This window comes from Cebus imitator, unplaced genomic scaffold, assembly GCF_001604975.1.
Source record: "Cebus imitator isolate Cc_AM_T3 unplaced genomic scaffold, Cebus_imitator-1.0 Scaffold272, whole genome shotgun sequence".
Taxonomy (NCBI): Eukaryota; Metazoa; Chordata; class Mammalia; order Primates; family Cebidae; genus Cebus; species Cebus imitator.
In genome coordinates this window covers 93,286-117,871 of record NW_016107587.1, presented here as the reverse complement: position 1 = coordinate 117,871, position 24,586 = coordinate 93,286, and the positions used below count along the sequence as shown (strand labels likewise).

The window sequence follows — 24,586 nt, the reverse complement described above, 5'->3', positions numbered from 1 at the left end:
AAGTTATAGTATTCAAAACAAGTGTGGTCCCGGCATAAAGACAGACATACAGACCGATGGAACAGAATACAGAAACCAGAAATAAGTCCTCATACACATGGTCAAAATGATTTCTAAAAAGCATCTACAAACACTATGGTGAAAAGCTGAATGCCCTCCCCATAAGCTGCAGAACAAAGAAAAGATGTCCACCCTCGCCACTTTTATTAAACAGTACTAGATGTTTTAGCCACTATAATAAGCAAAAGAGTAAATAAAGACATATACTGGGCCCAGGCATTAGTGACTCATGCCTGTAATCTCAGTACTTTGGGAGGCCAAGGCGGGTGAATCACCTGAGGTCAGGAGTTTAAGACCAGCCTGCCCAACATGGTGAAACCCCATCACTACTAAAAATACAAAAAAATTACCTAGGCGTGGTGGCAACGCATTTGTAATCCCATCTATTTGGGAGGCTGAGGTGGCATAATCACTTGAACCTGGGAGGCGGGGGTTGCAGTGAGCCAAGACTGCACCGCTATACTCTAGCCTGGGCAACAGAGCAAGACTCTGTCTCAAAAAAAAAAGAGAAAAAAAAAAAAAGGCACATACCAATTGGGTATTGTTTTGTAAATTCTTAAAACTTAACAGTTTCCTGATACTTCAGCATCTCCCATCTCCTCAAAGAGACTGTGAGCACTCTACCCAGGTGGCCAGGTCCAGCAGTGAACCTGCCCCAAGTTCACCTTCTTGCTCTCCCCTGATTAAGATACTTTCCCAGTGGTTCTGTAGTTCTGTCTCTCACTCTGCACTCCCCAATATCCCCAGGAGGCTCCCCAATATCCCCAGGAGGCTCCCCAATATCCCCAGGAGGCTCTCCATCTGCTTGGTTGTACTTGGTCTCTGAAAGCTCCTACCTTAAGGCCTCCTGTCTGCTGTGCCATGCTCTCATCTCTAGGGCTGGTGAGTATCAAAAATCCTTTAATTTCATGTATCTCTCTGAATGTAATTTCTGCAGTCATGCTAGAACCATCCGTAAACATCCCACAAGTGACACTTACTCCCCTATTTATAAAACTTAGAGGAAACAATAAAACTATCTCAGTTTGCAGCTATCATAATTGTGATAGGAAATCCCAAAGAATGTAAAACGAAACAAAATGAAAAAGTCTAGAACAACTGAATTCATCAAGTTTACTGGAAACTATACCAACACATAAAAATAAATGGAGTTTGAACACACTAACAATGAACATTTTAAAACCAAAAGTAAAACCTAACGTTCTTCAAAATAAGTATAAAGAAAATGAAATAATTATGTACAAACTTACTGACACACATAAGAAATTTGTATGTTGAAAGTTACAAAATAAGTTACTGATAAATTAAGTTACTGATAAAGGAAATAGGAGGACTAAGAAGAGGTAGAGATGTATCATGTTCATGGATTGGAAGAATCAATATAGTAAAAATGTAAGTTTTCCCCGAAATTATATATAGGTTTAACATAATCCTATCAAAATCCCAAAAAGATTTTTGTAGACATATATAAGCTTCAAAATGTATATAGAAAGGTATGACCCTAAAATAGCTAAAACAATCTTGAGAAGAATATAGTGGAATGAATAAAACTACCAATTAGTAAGTCTTACTAGACAGCTAAAGTAGTCAAGACCATGTGATATTAAAAGACGCATAAGCACACAGAACAATGAAACAAAATAAAGGACCCAAAAATAGTCCCACACAAATATAGTCACTGTATTTTAACAAAGGTGCAAAAACTACTCAAGGGAGAAAAGATGGCATTTTGAACAAATGATTTTGGAGCAATTGTACATACATGGGCAAATAAAAACAAAAAACAGTAAAATAATCTTTAGCTAAATCTCATACCTTATAGAAAATTGGTAAAAAATGATCACATCTTTGATGGGAAACATAAAACATAAAAACCATGTACACAAATCAGGTACACTGCTATACACCACCAACAACGAAGCTGAGAATCAAATCAAGGACTCAATTTCTTTCATAACAGCTGCAAAAAAGTAAAATACTCAGGAATATACCTAACAAAGGAAGTGAAAGATCTCTCAGGAAAACCTATAAAACACTGCTGAAAGAAATCATAGATGACACTAATAAATGGAAACATAACCCATGCTCATGGATGAGTAGAATAGATATTGTCAGACCATCTTACCAAGAGCAATCTATAAATTCAATGCAATTCCCATCAAAATATCATCATCATTCTTCGGAGAACTAGAAAAAATAATCCTAAAATTTATATGGAACCAAAAAAGGACCCAGGTAGCCAAAGCAAGACTAAGGAAAAAAAGAAAAACAAACACGGAGTCATCACATTACACAACTTCAAACTATACTATAAACTAGAGTTGCCAAAACAGCATGGTACTGTATAAAAACAGGCATGTAGACCAATGGAACAGAATACAGAACTCAGAAATAAAGCCAAATACGTACAGCCAACCGATCATCAACAAGGCAAACAAAACATAAAGTGAGAAAAGGACACCCTATTCAACAAATGGCACTGGGATAATTGGATTCTCACCTCTCACCTTATATAAAAATCAATTCAAGATGGATCAAAAACTTACATCTAAGACCTGAAACCATAAAAATTTTTCAAGATAACATTGGAAAATTCTTCCAGGCAACGGCTTAGGCAAAGAGTTCATGATGAAGAATGCAAAAGCAAATGTAACAAAAACAAAGATAAATAGATGGGACTTAATTAAAAAACCTACACAACAAAAGAAATAATCAGCAGAGTGAACAGACAACCATGTTGCCCACAAAGTCTAAAATATATACTATTTGGTCCTTTACGAGGACAATGTGCCAACCCATGACAGAGATGATTTGAACAACACTATCATTAACACTTTTAGTTAATTATAAAACATTACACCCACATCTACAGAGTATTTCAATATGTACATATTTCACAAGTCTAGATAGTATGCTGAATAAATTCAGAAGGACTTAAAATATTCAGAGTACGTCTTTAACCAAAAAAGTAACTAGAAATTAATAATAAGGTATTAGGAAAAATCCCCCAAATCTGGAAATTAAGCAACCAACTACTAAATAATTCAAGAATCAAAAAGAAAGAAGTAAAGTAGAATTGAAAATTGAAAATGAGAGAGAACACATACCACTCAGCTTATCAGAAAAGAGAGATAATTACTACAAATCTTGCAGATATCAGAAGGATAATATTAGAAGCAATTTCATGCCAGAAAAATTTAACAATTGAGATGCAATATATGAGATTTTCGAGACTTGCAACTCACTAAAAGTGAACAAAATGAACAGGAAAATCCAAATATCCCTACATGGACTTAAGATATAATTTCTTATTGAAAACCTACCCACAAAGAACACTACAGGACCCAGTGCTTCAACTAGTGCATTCTATCATACATCTTAAGGAAACTAATAACTAAAAACATTTTCAAAAACTGTAAGAGAAGAAAACAGTCACCAAGTCATTTTACAAGGCCAGTATGATCCAAATATCAAAACCTGAGCAAGACATTACAAAAAATAACCTGACATATAACATACATACATATATATATATATCTCCTTAATAAAACATTAACAAATATAATACAGATATAAGTCATTTTCAACAAGATGAAAAAAAGTATTTGAAAAATGTAACACTCATTCATAATGTAATCTCCCAGCAAATTGGGACTAGAAGACTTCCTCATTCTGATAAATATCTATGAAAATCTAGAGGTTCCATCGTACTAGATGGTACTTTCCCCTTTAGGATCAGGAGAAAGAAAAGGACGCCCATTCTTGCTACACCTATTCAATATTGTACTGTAGATTGCAGCCATTCAGAGAAGATGGAATACATAAATAAAATGCACAAAAATCAAAAATAAAGAAGTAACTTTGTATTTGCAGACAACATGATAAATTACATAGAAAATCCTCAGTAATCTATAAAACTACTACTATAATTAACAAGTGAATTTAGCAAGGTGACATGAAACAAGGAAAATATGAAAATATCCACTGGAAATTGAAACAACTAGAAAGTGAATTTTTTAATATTCCATTTAAAATAGCACCAAGACCCCCACAAAACACTTAGGAATAAATTTAACCCAAATGACATATAAGACCTTTACACTGAAAAATGCAAAAAGAAGCCATTTTTTTTCAAATTAAAGTATTTAATTCTGCACATATAAAATTATTATATAGAAGACTATTTCAACCCAAGCCCTATTATTTTATAATATAGTTATTTGTATTATTTTACAGTATAGGTGTTATAATGTCACTTGATGTGTGAAGTTGAAGAAGACAAATATAAAAACCCGCTTAATGTAACAATGTTTGAAGAAAGGCATCACATTCCTGACTTACAGAAGAGAGTAATTTCCATGGGAAGGCTCTTGAAGGAGAGCACCATTTAATGAAGTTCTTTTGGAATGTACAGAAGTTCAACATTATACAGACAAATAAAAATATATCTCCAAAAAATTCTGTGTAAAGCACAGTAGCAAATATCTTCTTATATTTATTATTATACTATTTCCAATTCTAGGTAATAATAGTCTATTTTGAAAAACAGACAATCTCATTTCTCCTTTCAAAGACTAATTTTTTATTAATAATATTGTGCAGAGATGAAAAAAATAATAGATTATGAATTTTCCAATATAAACTTTACCCAATTAAAATCATTATTTTTAATGTTAGGAAACATTAGTCATCTTTCTTAAAAGTGATAAATACATCAGAGATGACCCCAATATGAAAGACTCGGATTACTTTCTGGGTTGTTATCAAGACCCACTTGGTCTGACTTTCAACTGAACATTTGAGTCAAGTAATTATACAATTATTTGAGTATAATGACACTATGATCTTGACTTGAAAACATACCTAAAATAAATGGATGAACGAGTAAATAAATATCATCTGCTATATTTGGCAGTAGCATTGTTTTTCTTCTTCAACTTCTAGAAAGATTAATCAATTATATATTATCCTATCATCTTTTACCTATTTCTGTTACAGTAACTGCCACTTTGCATAAAGTAACATGTCTATATGTTGATTCTCCTACTTTCCCATGAACTTCTCTGAAGGAGGAGACAATATGTTATTCATCTCCAAATCATCATATACGTTAATTTTTTAAACCTAAATAGATGTACAATTTTCAGGTATTGGAATATTGAATACTGTTAAAATGGCACTTCTCACCAAATTGATAATTTTAAGGGAACTCCAATCTAACTCAAACATGCCTTTTTGAGAAAATTGACATAAAAGTTGATCCTAAGTTTTCTTGGAAAGGAACCTAGAATATCCAGAACAATCCTAACAAAAAATCAAGGTAAAAACACCACTGACAAAAGAATCGTTATACAGATAAAGTAATGAAGAAAGTATGGCACTGGCAGAAGGACTGACAAAATGGAGAAGAGTGGAACGAAAATGGTATACTTAAGAAGCATAACATATTTAGATAGAATCTTTTAGAAGCTAGCTGTAACATCACTGGGACAAATACGTCAAAGTAAATTTGGCCTTACTGTAGTTTGGGAACAATTTCAGTTACTTAAATCTTCCTAAAATCAAAAGATTGTATTTAATAATACATAAGATGCCAATACAAGATAAAAAGGTCCTAAAGTTGAAAGGCAAATGAGACCAACAATGACACAAATACATCAAATAATTTTTCAGATTTTTATATGAAGGTGCTTTTGTGAAAATAACATTGCCTGCAAATTCTGAATTCTTTTTACTATATGCCAATATACAGCTTTTATACTACCATCAAGACAGAAAAGCACTAGCTTTTCTTTATTTTGCTGTTACAAGCCAAATAAAAAACTTCCATGCTGAAAGAGAAAGAAAGATAAACATATTGCATTAAAAAAAAATTTCCAAGGGACAAGAAAAGTCAGAGAACAGATATTTGGAGGGGAACCTAAAATAATCAGATATTGGTCCAAAGGAACAAATGAACTTAATGAAACTACAGGCCTCTTGAACTCAAAGCTTCATCATCTGGAAGCTTTAAAACGTATTTTGTGTTTCTAGATAAAGTATAGTGATAAAGTAGCCTTTCAGTAGGAAAGACTGAAACTGCATCCCTTCATTTCATCATACATAAAAATCAACTCATGATGGATTAAATATTTAAACTATTAAAAATCCCAGCAGAAAGCTTAGGACATTCTGAACATAGGCCTTGGCAAAGATTTCGTGATGAAGTCTCCAAAAGCAATTGCAACAAAAACAAAAATAGAGAAGTGGGACCTAATTAAACTAAACAGTTTCTATATGGCAAAAGAAACTATCAACACAGTAAACAGAAAGCCTGCAGAATGGGAGAAAATTTTTGCAAACTATGTATCCAACAAAGTTCTAATATCCAGAATCTATAAGGTACTTAAACAAATCAACAAACAAAATACAAGCAACCCTACTAACAAAAGGACAAAGGACATGAACAGACACTTCTCAAAAGAAGACATACAGGCAGACAGCAAGCATATGAAAAAATATTGGACATCACTAATCATCAGAGGAAAAAATATCAAAACCACAATAAGATAGCATCTTACACCAGTCAGAATGGCTATTATTAAAAAGTAAGAAAATAACCAATGTTGGTGAGGTTGTAGAGAAAAGGGAATGCTTATATACTGCTCATGGGAATGTAAATTAGTTTAGCCACTGTGGAAAACAGTTGGGAAATTTTATGAAGAAATTAAAACAGAATTACCATTTGACCCAACAATCCCAATACTGGGCATATACCCAAAGGAATATAAATCATTCTACCATAAAGACACATGCATGCGTTATGTTCACTGCAGCACTATTTATAATAGCAAAGACATTGAATCAACCTAGATGCCCACCAATGGTAGACAGCATAAAGAAAATGTGGTACCTATACGCCATGGAATACTATGTAACCATAAAAAATAATTAAATCTTGTCCTTTGCAGCAACATGAATGCAGCTGAAGGCCATTGTCCTCTACAAATTAATGCAGAAACAGAAAACCAAATACCACATGTTTTCACTTACAAGTGGGAGCTAAACATTGAGCACATATGGACACAAAGGGAGGAACAGGAGACACCAGAGCTTATTTGAGGGTGGAAGGTGGAAAAACCACCTATCAGGTACTATGCTCACTATCTGGATGCAAAATCATTTGTACACCAAACCCCAGAGATGTGGAATTTACCCAGGTAACAAACCTGTACGTGTACCTCCTGAATGTAAAAGAAAAAACAAGAATAAATAAAAATGATATAAGAAAGGTCATAGAGATACCACCTTGAGCCCATCTTCAAGGAAAATAACAAAATGGGTCAGATTCCTTCCCCTACTCCTAATCCCTATGCTTGAACACACATTCCAACCCCATTTCCAAATAAATTATCTTAGTTCAGGGTCTGTGACTGCTTAAGATTGGTAGAGGGTAAAAGATGTGTTAGGTAATAACTGACTGATGTTTAACACAGTACTCACAGATTAAAAACTGCTCTCTTCATGGTGCCTCAAACCTAAATCTTATTTCAAGAGTTAAAAAAAAAGAAAACCTTTCCCATGGAAGATAGGTAATGCTTAAGAAAAATTTTTACATGGAAATGTAAGATAATATGCGAACTGATGACTCAGACCAGCAGTTCTCAACCTGCAGGGACCGGTTTTGTGAAAAGACAATTTTTCCACAGACCAGGGAGTGGGGGATAGTTTCAGGATGACTCAAGCACATTACATTTATTGTGTACTTTACTTCTATTATTATTACATTTTAATAAATGATGAAATAATTATACAACTCACCATAATGTAGAATCAGTGAAAGTTCTGAGCATGCTTTCCTGCAACTAGAAGGTCCTATCTGGGGTTGACAGGAGATAGTGACGGGTCATCAGGCATTAGATTCTCATAAGGAGTACACGATCTAGATCCCTCATATGCACCGTTCACAATAGGGTTCACACTCTTGTAAGAATCTAATGCTGCCCTTGATCTGATCTGACAGGAGGAGGCAGATCTCAGGCAGTAATGCAAGTGATGGGGATGGGGGACTGTGAACCCAGATGAAGCTTCATGCTTGCCTGCCACTCACTCCCTGCTGCATGGCCTGGTTCTTAGCAGGCCACAGATTAGTACCAGTCTGTGGCCAAGGAGTTGGGATGCCTGACTTAAACTACATTTTAAAATACTACTTTAAAAAAAGTATTTATGGTTAGTAAATTATAATTAGGCATAGGAAAATACTGTCATAAATTTATTGAACATGAACAATATGTTAAGTATAATGTAAAAACAAGTAATTTAAATTGCTTCTAGAAGATACAGCATAATTTTAATCCTAAGCATAGATACAGGATGCTGGGTATAGGGCAAAGCAATATGAAAATAGATTATAGAGATTATAGTCCAAATTTGCTTGTTGTTTATGATGGACTATGGTAACATGGACAGTATTCTATCTGAATAATAATTATAAATTAGTTACCAATAGCATAAGGCCAAACAAATAGAAAAACCATTTTCTTCATATAAGCAATTACAAAAGGCTAAATTTGAAAGCATTTTATAAAGATAAATTCTATTGATATATTTTATTAGTGGGTAAAGTTTTACTTTTATTGTTGAAATCCTTAACTGTGGGGATTCAATGTATTCGCTTACTTGCACGTGGAGCATGTTCATATAACTTGTTTTTCTTTTTACCAGCCTCACATAACATACCTTAGCTAGTCTTCTGGAAGATTCACAGTTACGGTCTGTACATGGCTTGGGTCCTTTTCCAGTGTCTAGAGATGAAACTGAGGAAATATATTTTATCATGAGTCTAATGTATTCTGTCACAATATTTAAATTGGCTTTTGAAAAATGAAATGATACTTTAATATTTTTCTTCCATTAAAACAGTAAGCAATTCTCCTGGTGCTAAATGACTCTTTTTAGCAAAAAACCTAAGCCAAAAATTTGCTTTCTATAAATCATGAAAACCTTATTTATTCAGTGAACTTAAGAATTAATCAACTTACTTGAGAATGTTTGGCTGTTGATTTTGTAAAATCTGAACAACAGATTTATTTCAATTTTAATAACATAATTAGGTATACGTATGTATACATTTATGTTCATTCATTCAATACTGTATTTAACTCTATATAATATACTGTGTGTCATTTAATTCAATTCTTAATCTCTAGCTGCAAAATGACAGAGGTAGGATAAACTATGATCACAATACTGGAAAGGGAATGAGGTTGGACTACAGTAGCAGCCATGGTAACTAAAATGATGAATATTTATATTCAAGTATATATTAATTTATTTAGTAAATAATTGCCAAGAGCCTACTATGTGTCAGAAATTACTCAAGGTGCTTGGGATACATAAGTCAACAAAATCAACAAAATCCCATTGAATTTAGCAATGTAGAAATGAGTATTGTCTCTGCAAGATCATCTGAGAAACATTATTATACTGCAAGACTTAAAAAATGCATGGAAAGAAATCTGATTTGTAGCCTGAGTTGTATAGGAAGTCAACTAATAAACATAGGTAGAATGTAAAATAACATTTGAGGCTTCTACTCTCTCATTTGTAAAACAAGGATCTGAATAATGTGATTTTTGTCAACCTTTCCAGTTATGAGGAAATGTTTAAAAACAAATACTTCACCCAAGCAACCAAAATCTCTACAATTTATCTACTACCAATCTTGACAATTTTGTTTTTCCCATAACTCTATTTGTAGGCTATTTTCTATTCATTCTAAATATGCTCTATGGTGTCTGTGTATATGACTTTCAGTTGTTCATTTTCCATAGAATTCTTTCAAAACACCAATAATTTTTCACAGGAATCCTTAATTATTCTTCTCCTTAAAAACATCATCACTTCCTTAGAATCCATAAAACACTTGGTAACTCTTCTACAGTATTTATATAAGTTGTACTATTATTACATGAATACTTTCTTTTTACTATAACATAATCTTGAAGAGGGACCTTTACTCTTCATTACCAACATTTACCTAGTATGTTATGTAAAATATGTCTGATGGACAACTGCTGATATGAAGAGCATAAAATTTATCATAAAAGTATGAAAATATGCAGAGTATATTCTCAGAATACCAGATAATCTTTGTTTTGTTGTTTCAACATATTTCTTTCATACCTTCCCAAACCCATACACGATGTGAAACTTCACTCTTGCCATCTGCATGATATTACAAGGCACTATAAAATATTACAGACAACACAATCCATCCTGTGATTTTATAAAATCAGATCAGTTAATTTGAGACAGAGCTCCAATTAGGTTCACGGACTTGGGGGAGAAAAAGTTTTATTTATATTCTATTTTTACCTTAGGTCCTTTTAAAATGAGGCCAAAGAAAAGTTAAATCTCTAAATTTATGAATCAGAAATATACATAGAGTTACGAAAAGCACTAGCAAACGTAGCTAGGTCTTTTAAATATTATTCACCTAAGATACAGCTCTTGAAAGAACTGTCCATAAAGTAATTCAGAAGGTGGCAGATCAGAGTCTACCAATACATCATAACATGATTATGAGATTGAATTATCATGATGATGTAAAATTTTCTTATTTTTGAACCCTTATAAAAATTTAAAGCAATTTAAAAAATTGATTAAGGTTACCATTCATGAAACTAATGCAAAACTGTCAGAAACCACAACATAGAATCAAAAGATATATGAAGTCTTTTCTTATCTATCTTTTCAGAATCAGTATACATAAAAGATTGCTAGAGTAACAAATATCTAAGAGACTCTTTCAGTCCAAATCCAATATTAATGGCATTACCAGGCAACAGGCTATCCATCCCCACTACATCAAGCAAACCACACGACACTCATGTTCTCTGCATCAGCTATCTTCTCCTGAGCTTGTAGCATATCCCCTCTTTATTTAGGCTAGCTGACTAACCTCATCCTGTATAAAATCACCTAGCTTTTTGTAAGATAAGTTTTCTATGAGATTAAAAATTAACGAAGATAAGAATGATGCCAGCAAAAATAGTAGAGAAGAAAATTCCTGGCCACATCTTTCCATAGAAACATTGAAAACAATGAACAAAAATAGTCAGAATGAACTTTTGTCAGAACTCCAGAAAATGATCAAATGTTTTACAACAACCAAGAGAATGCTAAATCAACAAAGACGACTTCAACATAGCATTTAAGAAAATCTTTGTCAAGTCAGTATCTGACTACAAAGGTTGAAGAGAATTCAAAGGTTAAAAATGAACAAAAGTTGAAGTAAATGGAAGACTGACTCTAGAGAACATGACAAAAGATGTAGAAAATTATGAAACAAACAACTACAATCTGCACAAGCAACAACCATACACACTGAAGAGGGAGAAGTATCTGATTTCAAAAGTATCCATTAAAATAGTTTAAAATGTAAAGTTTTCAAAAAAAAAGTAGGTTTGTAAAGAAACAAGAAGGTATGGTCCATTCACAGAGAACAAAAAATAATAGAAATCGTCCCTGAGGAAACAGACATTGGACTTGCTAGACAAAAACTCTAAATCAGCTCTCTTAAATATGCTCAAAGAGCTAAAGAAAATTATGAATGAAGAACCAAATGATACCTTCACAAATAGAGAATATCAATAAAGCAAAATAAGTTACAGGACAAAATCTAATAAAAATTATGGAGCAGAAAATTGTAGCAACTGTAATGAGGACTTCATCAAGATTTGCAACAACAGATTTGAGCAAGCAAAAGAAAGAATCAGTGAACTTGAAGATAGTTTACTGAAATTATACAGTCAGAGAAGAAGAAAAAAAAATTAAGGGAAGAGAATCTAAGACATCTGGGTAACAACATCAAGTGTACCACCATATACATGGTGGGTATTGTAGAAGGAGAGAAAAGTGAGAAAGTGGCAAAAAGAGTATTTGAAGAAATAATGGCCAAAAGTTCCCAAATTTGATAAAACACATGAATCTACATATACAAGATAAATAAAATCTACATAGGGTAAATACAAGGAATTCCACACCGAGACAAATTATAATGAAACTTTCAAAAATCAAAGACAGGAGCTCCTAGGTTGCCGAACGTGCAGAGGTACTGGGCGGTAGCATGCCCGCTCCAGGCCTCTTGCCACATGTTTTGCCCTGTGCATCTCTTCGTTCTGGCTGTATAGCTGTATGTTCTTTAATATCATTTATAATAAATGGGCAACCATTTTTTTAAAAATCAAAGACAAAGAGAGAATCTTAAAAGCAGCAAGAAAGAAGTAATTTGCCACATACTAGGTGTCCACAATAAGATGAACAACTGATTTCTCATGAAAAACCACACAAGATAGAAAGCAGGGGGATGATATAAAGAACCGCAATAAAAACACTTCAATCAAGAATCCTGAATCTAGCAAAATAAGCTTTCGAAACTGAAGGAGAATCTAAGGTCTTCCAAAAATGAACAGCTGATGAGGAATAAATAGTAACTTGATACTAGACACAAAAAAAGAATACTGGCAAAAGTAACCACATAGGAGTACATATGCGTAAATATAAAAGGTAACTGTAGATGAATATAAAAGTTAGTATTTTTGCATTCATCTTTTTGATATTATAATAATGAAAAAATAAAACGATAATTATAAATCTATGTTACTGGATACACAATATATAGTAATGTAATTAAGAACAAGAATATAGAGGAGTAACCTTCATAGGAGCAGAGTTTTGGAATACTATTATAACTAAACTGGAATTAATTCAAACTAGTTTGTTATGAGTTTGAAATTCTAATCGTAGTTCTCAAGATAATCACCAAGAAAGTTAATAAAATAAAATAAGAAGGAAATTTCAATGGTACTCTATAAACACAAAAGTTAGTAACAGGGATAATGGAACAAAAAAGACATGAGACAACTTCTGGGACAACTTCTGGTTTCTATTTGGCATCTAAGAAACTTGTCAGTTGTCATGCCTGTATCCACAACAACAAAAATATCTGCAACTTTTCTTAGAGCCATCAGAAAGTTGAGGTCACTGAGAAAACTATAGCTTCCAAAAATGGAAGATAGGTGCATATGGAGAATAACAACTTACCAGGAGCGGAAGCCTGCTACTGGAACCTTTACCAGGATAACTTAAATTATAACTGAGGGACCTAAGAAGTTCAGTGGGGGCAAGCTCCACAGTTAAAACTCCAATGGGGCCAATTCTTAGGTGGCGGTGTCGGGCTTCCAAACTTTCATGAGTTTTACGTTCAGGAAACCTAATAGGTTCTCAGGGTTAAGACTGGAGAAAAATCTGGTGCTTCTGGCAAAGGGAAGGAGAAAAGTAACCACTTAGAAGTAAACCAAAACAAAGTACAACAAAAGCATCTGAAGTACAACGTATTTTGAACTAAACCCTGCCTCAAGAGTATAAAGTTTCATTTTTACCAGAGCCTCAATGACTCGGGGGAAGGGAAATACCAAATTCAAACTCCCTCTAGCCTTCTCAGTGTAAACTGAGAAAGAGAAGCATTTCTGAAGGTCTCAGACAAAAAATATAGGCTCTCTAAAAAAACTGAGAGCAAATCACAGACTTATAGGACGCTTAACCTCATATATGTATATATTACCAATATATTTACAGAGTTACTTATAATGCCATGGTATTACAGTGGAAAGCATTTCAAGTCTTATTCAAGAAAAAGTGTTTATATCACCCAAAGACCATAGGAAAGACAAAAACAAGAAGATAAAAAAAAATGTAGCTTCTGAAACCTAGTACTACAATAAACAGTAAACAAAGCCCAAATCCTAGCCAGATAAACAGAAATATCAAACTAAAAGAACTATTTAATTTCTTACTACCTGGTACATCATGTTCAGTTTTCCACACACCTACACAAAAATTGGAAAACATACTGAAAGTCAAATAAACACAGTTTTAAGCAACAGAGCAACCATCAAAACAAAACTCAGATATGGCAGAGATTTGGGAATTATGGTACAGAAATTTAAAATAACTATGAATAATATGCTAAGAGTTCGAAAGGAAAAAATGGGATAATATGCAAGAAGAGAATGGATAATGTAATGAGAGAGACGGAAACTCTAAGAATCACAAGGAAATGTTAAATATCAAAACCACTTTAACCAAAATGAAGAATGCCTTTGATGAACCCATCAGTGGGCTGGACATGGCTGTAGAAAGAATCAAACAGGTTGAGGCTTGAAAATACATCAGTAGAAATTTCTCAAAAAACGAATTAAAAAAAAAAAAAAAAAAAAAAAAAAAAAAAAAAAAAAGGGAAAAAAAAAAAAAAAAAAAAAAAAAAAAAAAAAAAAAAAAAAAAAAAAAAAAAACAAGAAAAGAGTATCTAAGAACTGTGGAACCCAATAACATAAGCTGTATAATATACAAAATGGTAATGACAGAAGGAGAAGAAAGGAACAGAAGAAATATCTGAAGCAAAAATTGCTGAGAATTTTCCAAGATTAATGACAGACACCAAAGTAAAGATCCAGGAAACTCAGAGAACCTCAAGCAAGAAAAATGCAAAACACACACACACACACACACACACACACACACACACCCATTCAAACTACAGAAAATCAAAAATGGAGAAAAGATATTGCAAGACACTAGAATGGACTCATTACCAAAAAGGTGTATGGATTAGAATTAGGTAAAACTACCCTTCAAAAACCATGTATGCAGAAAAGTGAAATATTCAAAGTGTTGAGGAAAAACCTACCATCCTAGAGTCCAGCATCCATTTACGTCATCCTCTAAAAACTGAAAGGAAAGAAAAGACTTTCTCATATTAACAGCCATCGGGAAAATCTGTTACCAGTAGCCCTGACTTGCAAGAAATGTTAAAGGATGTTCTTCAGAGATAAGGAAAATATACATTTAAAACACATAGCTATGTAAACAAAGGAATGCATTAGAGAAGGAATAAATAAAAGTTTTAAAAATATATTACTTTATTCTTGATTTACCTAACGGATAATAGCTAGATAAAAGTAATAACAGCAACAATGTATTCAGTATTAAAGCTCATGGAAAAGTTAAATAACAGCAGTTTTACAAGGGAAAGAGAGATCAGTCTGAGAATACTATGTTATAAGGCAATTACACTACTCTTCAAATAGCATACTGTTATTTAAAAGTGGACTTCAATTCGTATTAATGTATATCATAAATTCTAAAACAACCACTAAAAATGTAGTTAAAAAAAGTACAATTGATAAGCCAAGAGAAGAGAAATGGAATCACATAAAATACCTGATTAAAACAAGAGAAAGGGCTAGGTGCAGTGTTTCATGCCTGCAATCCCAGCACTTTGGGAGCTTGAGGTAGGAGACTGCTGGAGGGCATGCATTCAAGACCAGCCTGGGCAAAACAGCAAGAACCCATCTGTTAAAAAAAAAAAAAAAAACAAACACCACCAAAAAAAAAAACATTTTTTTTTTTTTTTTTTTTTAAGCCAGGCATGGTGGTGTGCTAGCTTACTTAGGAGGCTGAGGTGAGGGGAACTGCTTGAGCCCAGAAATTCAAGGTTACAGTAAGCTATAATCTGCCACTGCACTCCAGCCTGTGCAACAGAACAAGATCTTGTCTCTAGACATACGTACATACATACATACGTACATACATATAAGAAAAATTTAAAATGAAAGGACAACAAATACAAAACAGTAACAAATATGGTAGATGTTACTCCAACAATATTAATAATCGCTTTATATATCACTGGTATAAATACACCAGCTAAAAGACAGAGACCATCAGAGTGAATTTTTAAAAATATCCAATCATGCCAGGAGCGGTGGCTTACGCCTGTAATCCCAGCACTTTGGGAGGCCGAGAAGGGTGGATCACAAGGTCAAGAGATCGAGACCATCCTGGTCAACATGGTGAAACCCCGTCTCTACTAAAAATACAAAAAATTAGCTGGGCATGGTGGCGCATGCCTGTAATTCCAGCTACTCAGGAGGCTGAGGCAGGAGAATTGCCTGAACCCAGGAGGCGGAGGTTGCGGTGAGCCGAGATCACGCCATTGCACTCCAGCCTGGGTAACAAGTGAGAAACTCCGCCTCAAAAAAAAAAAATACCCAATCATATGGTTTTTTTTTAAAATTATTATACTTTAAGTTCTGGGGTACATGTGCAGAATGTGCAGGTTTGTTACATAGGTGGACTTCAATTAGTATTAATGGCACACATGTGCCATGGTCGTTTGCTGCAGCCATCAACCCATCATCTACATCTACATCAGGTATTTCCCCTAATGCTATCCCTCCCCTAGCAACCCACCCCCAACAGGCCCCTGGGTATGATGTTCCCCTTCCTGTGTCCACGTGTTCTCATTGTACAACACCCACTTATGAGTGAGAACATGCTGTGTTCAGTTTTCGGTTCTTGTGTCAGTTTGCTGAGAATGATGGTTTCCAGCTTCATCCATGTCCCTACAAAGGACATGAACTCATCCTTTTTTATGGCTGTATAGTATTCCATGGTGTATATGTGCCACATTTTCTTATCCAGTCTATCACTGATGGGTATTTGGATTGGTTCCAAGTCTTTGCTATTGTGAACAGTGCTGCAATAAATATATGTGTGCATGTGTCTTTACAGTAGAACAATTTGTAATCCTTTGGGTTAGTTATCCCAGTAATCAGATTGCTGGGTCAAATGGTATTTCTACTTCTAGATCCTTGAGGAATTGCTACACTGTCTTCCACAATGGTTGAACTAATTTCACTCCCACCAACAGTATAAAAGCTTTCCTATTTCTCCACATCCTCTCCAGCATCTGTTGTTTCCTGAGTTTTTAATGATCACTATTCTAACTGGCATGAGGTGGTATCTCATTGTGGTTTTGATTTGCATTTCTCTAATGACCAGTGATGACGAGCTTTTTTCATATGTTTGTTGGCTGCATAAATGTCTTCTTTTGAGAAGTGTCTGTTCAAATCCTTTGCCCACTTTTTGATTTTTTTTATTTTTTTATAAATTTGCTTAAGTTCTTTGTCAGACAGATAGATTGCAAAAATTTTCTCCCATTCCGTAGGTTGCCTGTTCACTCTATTGTGAAAAATTATCTATTGATAATTTCTTTTGCTTTGCAAAAGCTCTTTAGTTTAATTAGACCCCATTTGTCTGTTTTGGCTTTTGTTGCCATTGCTTTTGGTATTTCAGTCATGAATTCTTTGCCCATGCCTATGTCCTGAATGGTTTTTCCTAGGTATTCTTCTGGGGTTTTTATAATTTTAGGTCTTATATTTTAGCCTTTAATCCATCTTGAGTTAATTTCTGTATAAAGTGTAAGGAAGGGATCCAGTTTCAGCTTTCTGCATATGGCTAGCCAGTTTTCCCAACACCATTTATTAAATAGGAATCCTTTCCCCATTGCTTGTTTTTGTCAGGTTTGTCAAATATCAGATGGTTGTAGATGTGTGGTGTTATTTCTGAAGCCTCTATTCTGTTCCATTGGTCTATATGTCTGTTTTGGTACCAGTATCATGCTGTTTTGGTTACTGTAGCCTTGTGGTATAGTTTTAAGTCAAGTAGAGTGATGCCTTCAGCTTTGTTCTTTTTGCTTAGGACTGACTTGGCTATAAGGGCTCTTTTTTGGTTCCATATGAAATTCAAAGTAATTTTTTCCAATTCTGTGAAGAAAATAAATGGTAGCTTGACATGGATAGCATTGAATCTATAAATTACTTTGAGCAGTATGGCCATTTTCATGATATTGATTCTTTCTATCCATTAGCAAGGGATGTTTTTCCATTTGTTTGTGTCCTCTCTTATTTCCTTGAGCAGTGGTTTGTAGTTCTCCTTGAAAGGGTCCTTCACATCCCTCGTTAGTTGTATTTGTAGGCATTTTATTCACTTTGTAGCAATTGTGAATGGGAGTTCACTCATGATTTTACTCTGATTGTCTGTTATTGGGTGTATAGGAACGCTTGTGATTTCTGTACATTGACTTTGTATCCTAAGACTTTGCTGAAGTTGCTTATCAGCTTAAGGAGATTTGGGGCTGGGTTTTCTAATACACAATCATGTCATCTGCAATTATCTACAAACAGAGACAATTTGACTTCCTCTTTTCCTAATTAAATATGATTTATTTCTTTCTCTTGCCTGATTGCCATGGCCAGAACTGCCAATACTAAGTTGAATAGGAGTAATGAGAGAGGGCATCCTTGCTTGTGCCAGTTTTCAAAGGAATGCTTCCAGTCTTTGCCCATTCAGTATGATATTGGCTGTGGGCTTGTCATAAATAGGTCTCATTATTTTGAGATATGTTCCATCAATACCTAGTTTATTGAGGGTTTTTAGCATGAAAGGCTGTTGAATTTTGTGAAAGGCCTTTTCTTCATCTATTAAGATAATCGTGGTTTTTGTCATTGGTTCTATTTATGCAATGGATTTTATGTTTATTGATTTGCATATGTTGAACAAGCCTTATATCCCAGGGATGAGGCTGACTTGATTGTGGTGGATACGTTTTTGATGTGCTGCTGGATTTGGTTTGCCAGTATTTTACTGAGAATTTTTGCATCAATGTTCATCAGGGAAACTGGCCTAAATTTTTCTTTATTTGTTGTGTCTCTGCCAGGTTTTGGTATCAGGATGATGCTGGTCTCATAAAATGAGTTAGGGAGGATTCCTTCTTTTTCTATTGTTTGGAATGGTTTCAAAAGGAATGGCACCAGTTTCTCTTTGTACCTCTGGTAGAAGTCAGCTGTGAATCCATCTGGTCCCAGATTTTTTTTAGTTGGTAGGCTATCAATTACTCCAACCCAGATACTATGCTTCTCCTACAGTCTTCACAATCTGCAGATCAGGAGATTTCCTCTGGTGCCTACACCACTAGGGCCCTGGGTTTCAAGTACGTACAAAACTGGGCAGCTGTTTGGACAGAAATTGAGCTAGCCACAAGAGCTTTTTTCCATATCCCAGTGGCACCTGGAACACCAGCAAGAAAGAACCGTTCACTTTCCTAGAAAGGGGGCTGAAGCCAGGGAGCCAAGTAGTCTGGCTTGGCAGGTGCCACCCACATGGAGACCAGAAAGCTAAGATCCACTGGCTTGAAATTCTCACTGCTAGCACAACCTGGGATGCTCGAACTTGGGGGGGTAGGGATGGGATGTGGGGCAGGGGGATGGGCGTCAGCCATTGCTGAGACTTGAATAGGCAGTTTAACCCTCACAGTGTAAACAAAGCCTCAGCGGAGTTCAAACTGGGTGGAGCACACTGCTTCTCCTCTCTGGGCAGGGTATCTCTGAAAAAAAAAAAAAGGCAGCAACCCCATTCAGGGACCTATCGATACAACCCCATTTCCCTGGGACAGAGCACCTGGGGGGAGTGGCGGTTGTTGGCACAGCTTCAGCAGACTTAAACGTCTTTGCCTAACAGCTCTAAAGAGAGCAGTGGACAGCATTCGAGCTCTGATAAGGGACAGGCTGCCTCCTGAAGTGAGCCCCTGACCCTCATGTATCCAGACTGGGAAATACCTCCCAGTGGGGGCCGACAGACACCTCATACAGGAGAGCTCTGGCTGGTATCTGGCAGGTGCCTTGCTGAGAAGAAGCTTCCAGAGGAAGAATCAGGCAGCAATCTTTGCTGTTCTGTAGCCACTGCTGGAGATACCCAGGAAAACAGGGTCTGGAGTAGACCTACAGCAAACTGCAGCAGATCTGGAGCAGAGGGGCCTGACTGTTAGAAGAAAAACTAACAAACAGATAGGAATAGTATTAATATCAACAAAAAAGGCATCCTCTCAGAGACTCCACCTGAAGGTCATCAACTTCAAAGACCAAAGGTAGATAAATCCACAAAGATGGGAAGAAATCAGCATAAAAAGGCTGAAAATTTCAAAAACCAGAACACCTCTTCCCCTCCAAAGGATCACAACTCCTCACCAGCAAGGGAACAAAACTGGACAGAGAATGAGTTTGACGAATTGACAGAAGTAGGCTTCAGAAGGTGGGTAATAACAAACTCCCCTGAGCTAAAGGAGCAATAATATGTTGTTTAAAGGAATCCTCTTTAAATATAAAAACATGGAAAGATTAAAAGTAAGGAGATGAAGAAAACTATACTATGCTAACTTTATCAGAAAAAAGCTGGAGTAGCAATATTAATTTCAGACAAAACATATCATAGCAAACAAAATTATCAGGAATAGATGGGGCATTATACGATGATAATAGTGTTAATTCTCTAAAAATACATAAAAATCCCTGAGTATTTGTGTAATAACACAGAGTAACAATATGTGAGACAAAAATGACAGAACTGTAAGGAGAAATAAAAGAATACAGTATTATAGATGGAGACTTCAATAACCTGTATCAGTAACTAACAAATCCAGAAAGCAGAATATCAGGACACAGTTGACCTGAAGGGCACCATCAATCCATCAATCAACTGTATCCAACAGACAGGTAAAGAAAATTTCATCCAAAGAGAGCAGAATATATTTTCTTCTCAAGGCCATAAAAAAACCCACCTCAACATATTTAAAAGAATAAAAATCACACAATGTATGCTCTCAGACCACAACAGAATTCATCTTGAAATCATTAACAGAAACATAGCTGTCAAACCCCAAAATACTCAAGACATTAAACAACATACTAATATACAATACAATGGTCAGAAAAGAAGTCTCTATAATATTTTGAACTAAATGAAAGTTAAACAACTTATCAAAAATTGTGGTGTGCAGTAAAAGCAGTGCTTAGAGAGAAATTTATAGCACTAAATACATACAGAAAAAAGAAGAAAGATTAAATTCAATAGTCGAAGCTTCCATTTGGGAAACTAAAAAATGAAAATTCAATGCAAATAAAGCAGAAGATAAGAAATATAGTCATGTGTCACTTAATGATAGAGACACATTCTGAGCAATGTGTTGTTAGGCAATTTTGTTATTGTGCAAACATCATAGTTTGTACTTAAAAAATCCCTAAATGGTATAGCCTATCACACATCTAGACTATTGCTAGGCTAACCTGTACAGTATGTTACTGAATACTGAAGGCAACTGTATAGCTTTGCCCCAAAACAAGCTGAATATATAAGACTCTATTGTTAATATGGACCCTGTGAGACAGGAAACCCAACCTCTCCTTTCCCTTTTGGAAGAGAGAGCGCCTTCAGTCCACAACAGAGGCTACATCTTTCCAGACTCCAAGTTGATGTCACCAATAAATCTCTTCTTTCTAGTATTTAGCCATCCTCGTGGTCATTTGGACTAGACTTCTATGACCACAAATGAAAGAAATCAGAAGGCCATAACAGAAGGAAATCTATAATGTACATAAATCTGTGGAAATTGAACAACATACTCCTAAACAACCAACAGGTCAAAAAAAATTAAAAGGGAAGTTGGAAAATACTTGCAGATGAATGAAATAAAAATACAACATATAAAAATACAACATACCAAAAAGTATGGGTTATAGTTAAAACAGTACTCAGAAGGAAATATATGAGTATAAACACCTATACTTAACAAGAAGAAAGACTTCAAATCAATTACTTAATGTCACAGCTTAAGAAAATAGAAAAAGAATGAATTAAATCCAGAGGTAGCAAAAAGAAGGAAATAATGAAGAGGAGAAAAGATATGAACTAAATAGAGAATAGAAAAAGCAAAAAGAAAATTTTAAAAACTTGGCTTTTGGAAGGAACACAATAAAATTGACAAGCATTCACATAGACAGAGAAAGCAAAGTAGAGACATTACTACCTATCTTTCAGAAATAAAAAGGATAACAAGAGTATAAACATCGTAGGCCAATAAATTAAGTAACCTAAATGAGATAAACAAATAGCTAGAAACACACAAACTACCAAAACTGACTCAAGATGAAACAGAAAATATGAAAAGGTGTATAACTAAGTAAGGAGTTTGAATCGGTAATCAAAAATCTTCCAACAAAGAAAAACCCAGAACCCAAAAGACTCAGTGACGTATTCTATCAGTCAGTCAAAGAATAATTAAATAAAATTCATCTCACTTTCTTCCAAAATAATAGGAGGTAATCCTTCCTAACTCATATCTGACACCAATGCCAGAAAATGATATGATTACAGGCCAATAGCCATTATGAATACAAAAATTCTTAATAAAAATATAACAAACCAATTCCAGTAATATAGTAAAGAATATACCATGACCAAGTAGGGTATGTTCCAGGAAAGCAAAGGTTGTTCAATATATAACAATCAAAATAAGAGTATACTGCATTAATAGAAGGCAGGGTGAAAATAAAAAACACATAATAATCTTATTTCATATAAAAGTAGTATTTAACAAAATACAAAATCCTTTAATTATAAACCCACAGCAAATATCATATTTAACAGGGAAAGACTAAAAGCTTTCCTCCTAAGATCAAGTGCAAGACAAAGATGCCAATATTGCCCCTTCTACTAAACACTGTGCTGGAGGTTAAAGCAAGAACAATTTTGCAAGAAAAATCTGGAAAATTTATCCAGGGTGGAAAGGGCTAAGTAAAAATATTGCTATCCACAGACAACATGATCTTCTACATAAAAACTATTAAATATTTCCCCAAAACAAAACAAAGCCAAAAAACACTATTAGAGCTAATAAAGGAATTCAACCAAGGGTGCAGAATCCATTTTTTAAAATCCAGTGTATTTCTATACACTTTTCATGAACAATGTATAAAAGGAACTAAGAAAAATTCCACCTATAATAGCAACAGAAATAACAAAATAATTCAAAATACATTTGCCAAGAGTTACAGGACTATACTTATATATTGAAAACTGAAAAATGCTGCTGAAAGAAATTAAACAAGTTCTAAATAAATGCAAAGCTATCCTGTGTTCCCAGATTAAAAGACTTACTATTGTTAAGGTGGCAATAATATGCAAAGCTATGTTCAGATCCAATGCAATCCCTATCAAAACTCCAATGGTGATTTTCATCACAAATGGGGAAGGAGATGCTAAAAATCATATAGAATTACAATCAATCTCAAATTACCAAAACAATGTTAAAAAGGAAGAACAAAATTTAGGGAACTCTCACTTCTCAATTTCAAAAATGCCACAAAACTACAGTAATCAAAATGGCATACTGACATAAGAACAGAAAAACAGAACAATGCAATAGACTTGAGAATCGAGATAAGCCCATATATTTATGGTTACCTGACCTTCAACAAGGGTGCTAAGACAATTCAATGTGGAAAAGAATGGTCTCTTCAACAAATGTTCTTGGGCAACTGGATAGCTGCATGCAAAATATGAAGTAGAAGACTGAACCCATACCTTATACTATATACACAATTAGCTCAAAAAGAATCTTATTTCTAAATGTAACAGCTAAAACTACAGAAGGGGTAAATCTTCATGACCTCAGATTTGGCAATATATTCTTATAAACATCACCCAAAGGACAAGAAACACAAGGAAAAAATAGGTAAATTGGACTTCATCAAAATTAAAATCAATTGGGCATCAAAGGACATTATTAAGAAAGTGAAAAAACAATCTATAAAATGGAAGAAATATTTGCGTATCACATATTAATAAGAATCCAGTATTAGGAATATATAAAGAACTTTTACAACAACGCCAAAAAGACACACAACCCACTTTTAAATTGAGCAAAGGACTTGAATAAACACTTCTCCAAAGAAGACACACAAACGACCAAAAAGCATGAGAAGATGTTCAACAACATCTGCCTTTGGGGAAATGCAAATCAAGCCCACAATGCTTCATTTCTATTGGATATCATTTCTTTTACAAGTTTCAGCACACTTTCAGGTTCTCTTTCTCTTTCTTTCTTTCTTTCTCTGTCTTTCTTTCTCTCTCTTTCTCTCTCTCTCTCTCTCTCTATTTTTTGTCTCACTCTGTCACTCACGCCAGAGTGCAGTGGCACGATCTCGGCTCACTGCAACCTCCACCTCCTGGGTTCAAGTGATTCTCCTGCCTCAGCCTCCTAAGTAGCTGGGACTACAGGCTCACACCACCATGCCCGGCTATTTTTTACATTTTTATTAGAGGCAAGTTTCACCATGTTGGCCAGGCTGGTCTCAAACTCCTAACCTCAAGTGATCCACCTGCCTCGGCCTCCCAAAGTGCTGAACACAATGTTAGTCACACTTTCAGGTTTTCTAAGGACTGATCTACCTATTAAACAGACCCGGGAACAAAGACCCCATAAATCCTATAAATGCTAATAATAAGTCCTTGAAGAAATAAAGAAAGATTCTATTTCTGGTAATTAGTCTCAGAGGCTGGAGAAAAACTCTCAATGTATTTCTGGAGAAGAGAAGAGGGAAGGAGGGGGACGCCAGAGAAGGGAAGTAGAGTAGCCAGCAGAGGGGAGGGAAGGTGAGGGCCGAGGAGAAGGAAAGAGGGGAGAAGAGAAGGGAAGAGAGAGTGAAAGAGAAGTAAGGGAGATAAAAGACAGAAAATGGGGCTGAACTTCTCTTGTTCTTTTCCCTTAAAGCTTCATGCCTCTCAATTGTGTTTCTAGATGGCCAAA

General features: G+C 34.8%; 1 protein-coding gene across 1 annotated transcript in view; it reads right to left on the bottom strand.

The window, feature by feature from the left end:
- LOC108284171 (zona pellucida binding protein) overlaps positions 1-24,586 on the bottom strand; it is a 121,165-nt gene that overhangs the window by 56,032 nt on the left and 40,547 nt on the right. Inside the window, exon 6 of the mRNA XM_017500823.2 lies at positions 8,779-8,855. Coding sequence (XP_017356312.1) covers positions 8,779-8,855 — 77 coding nt within the window. The remainder of the gene's footprint in view (positions 1-8,778; positions 8,856-24,586) is intronic.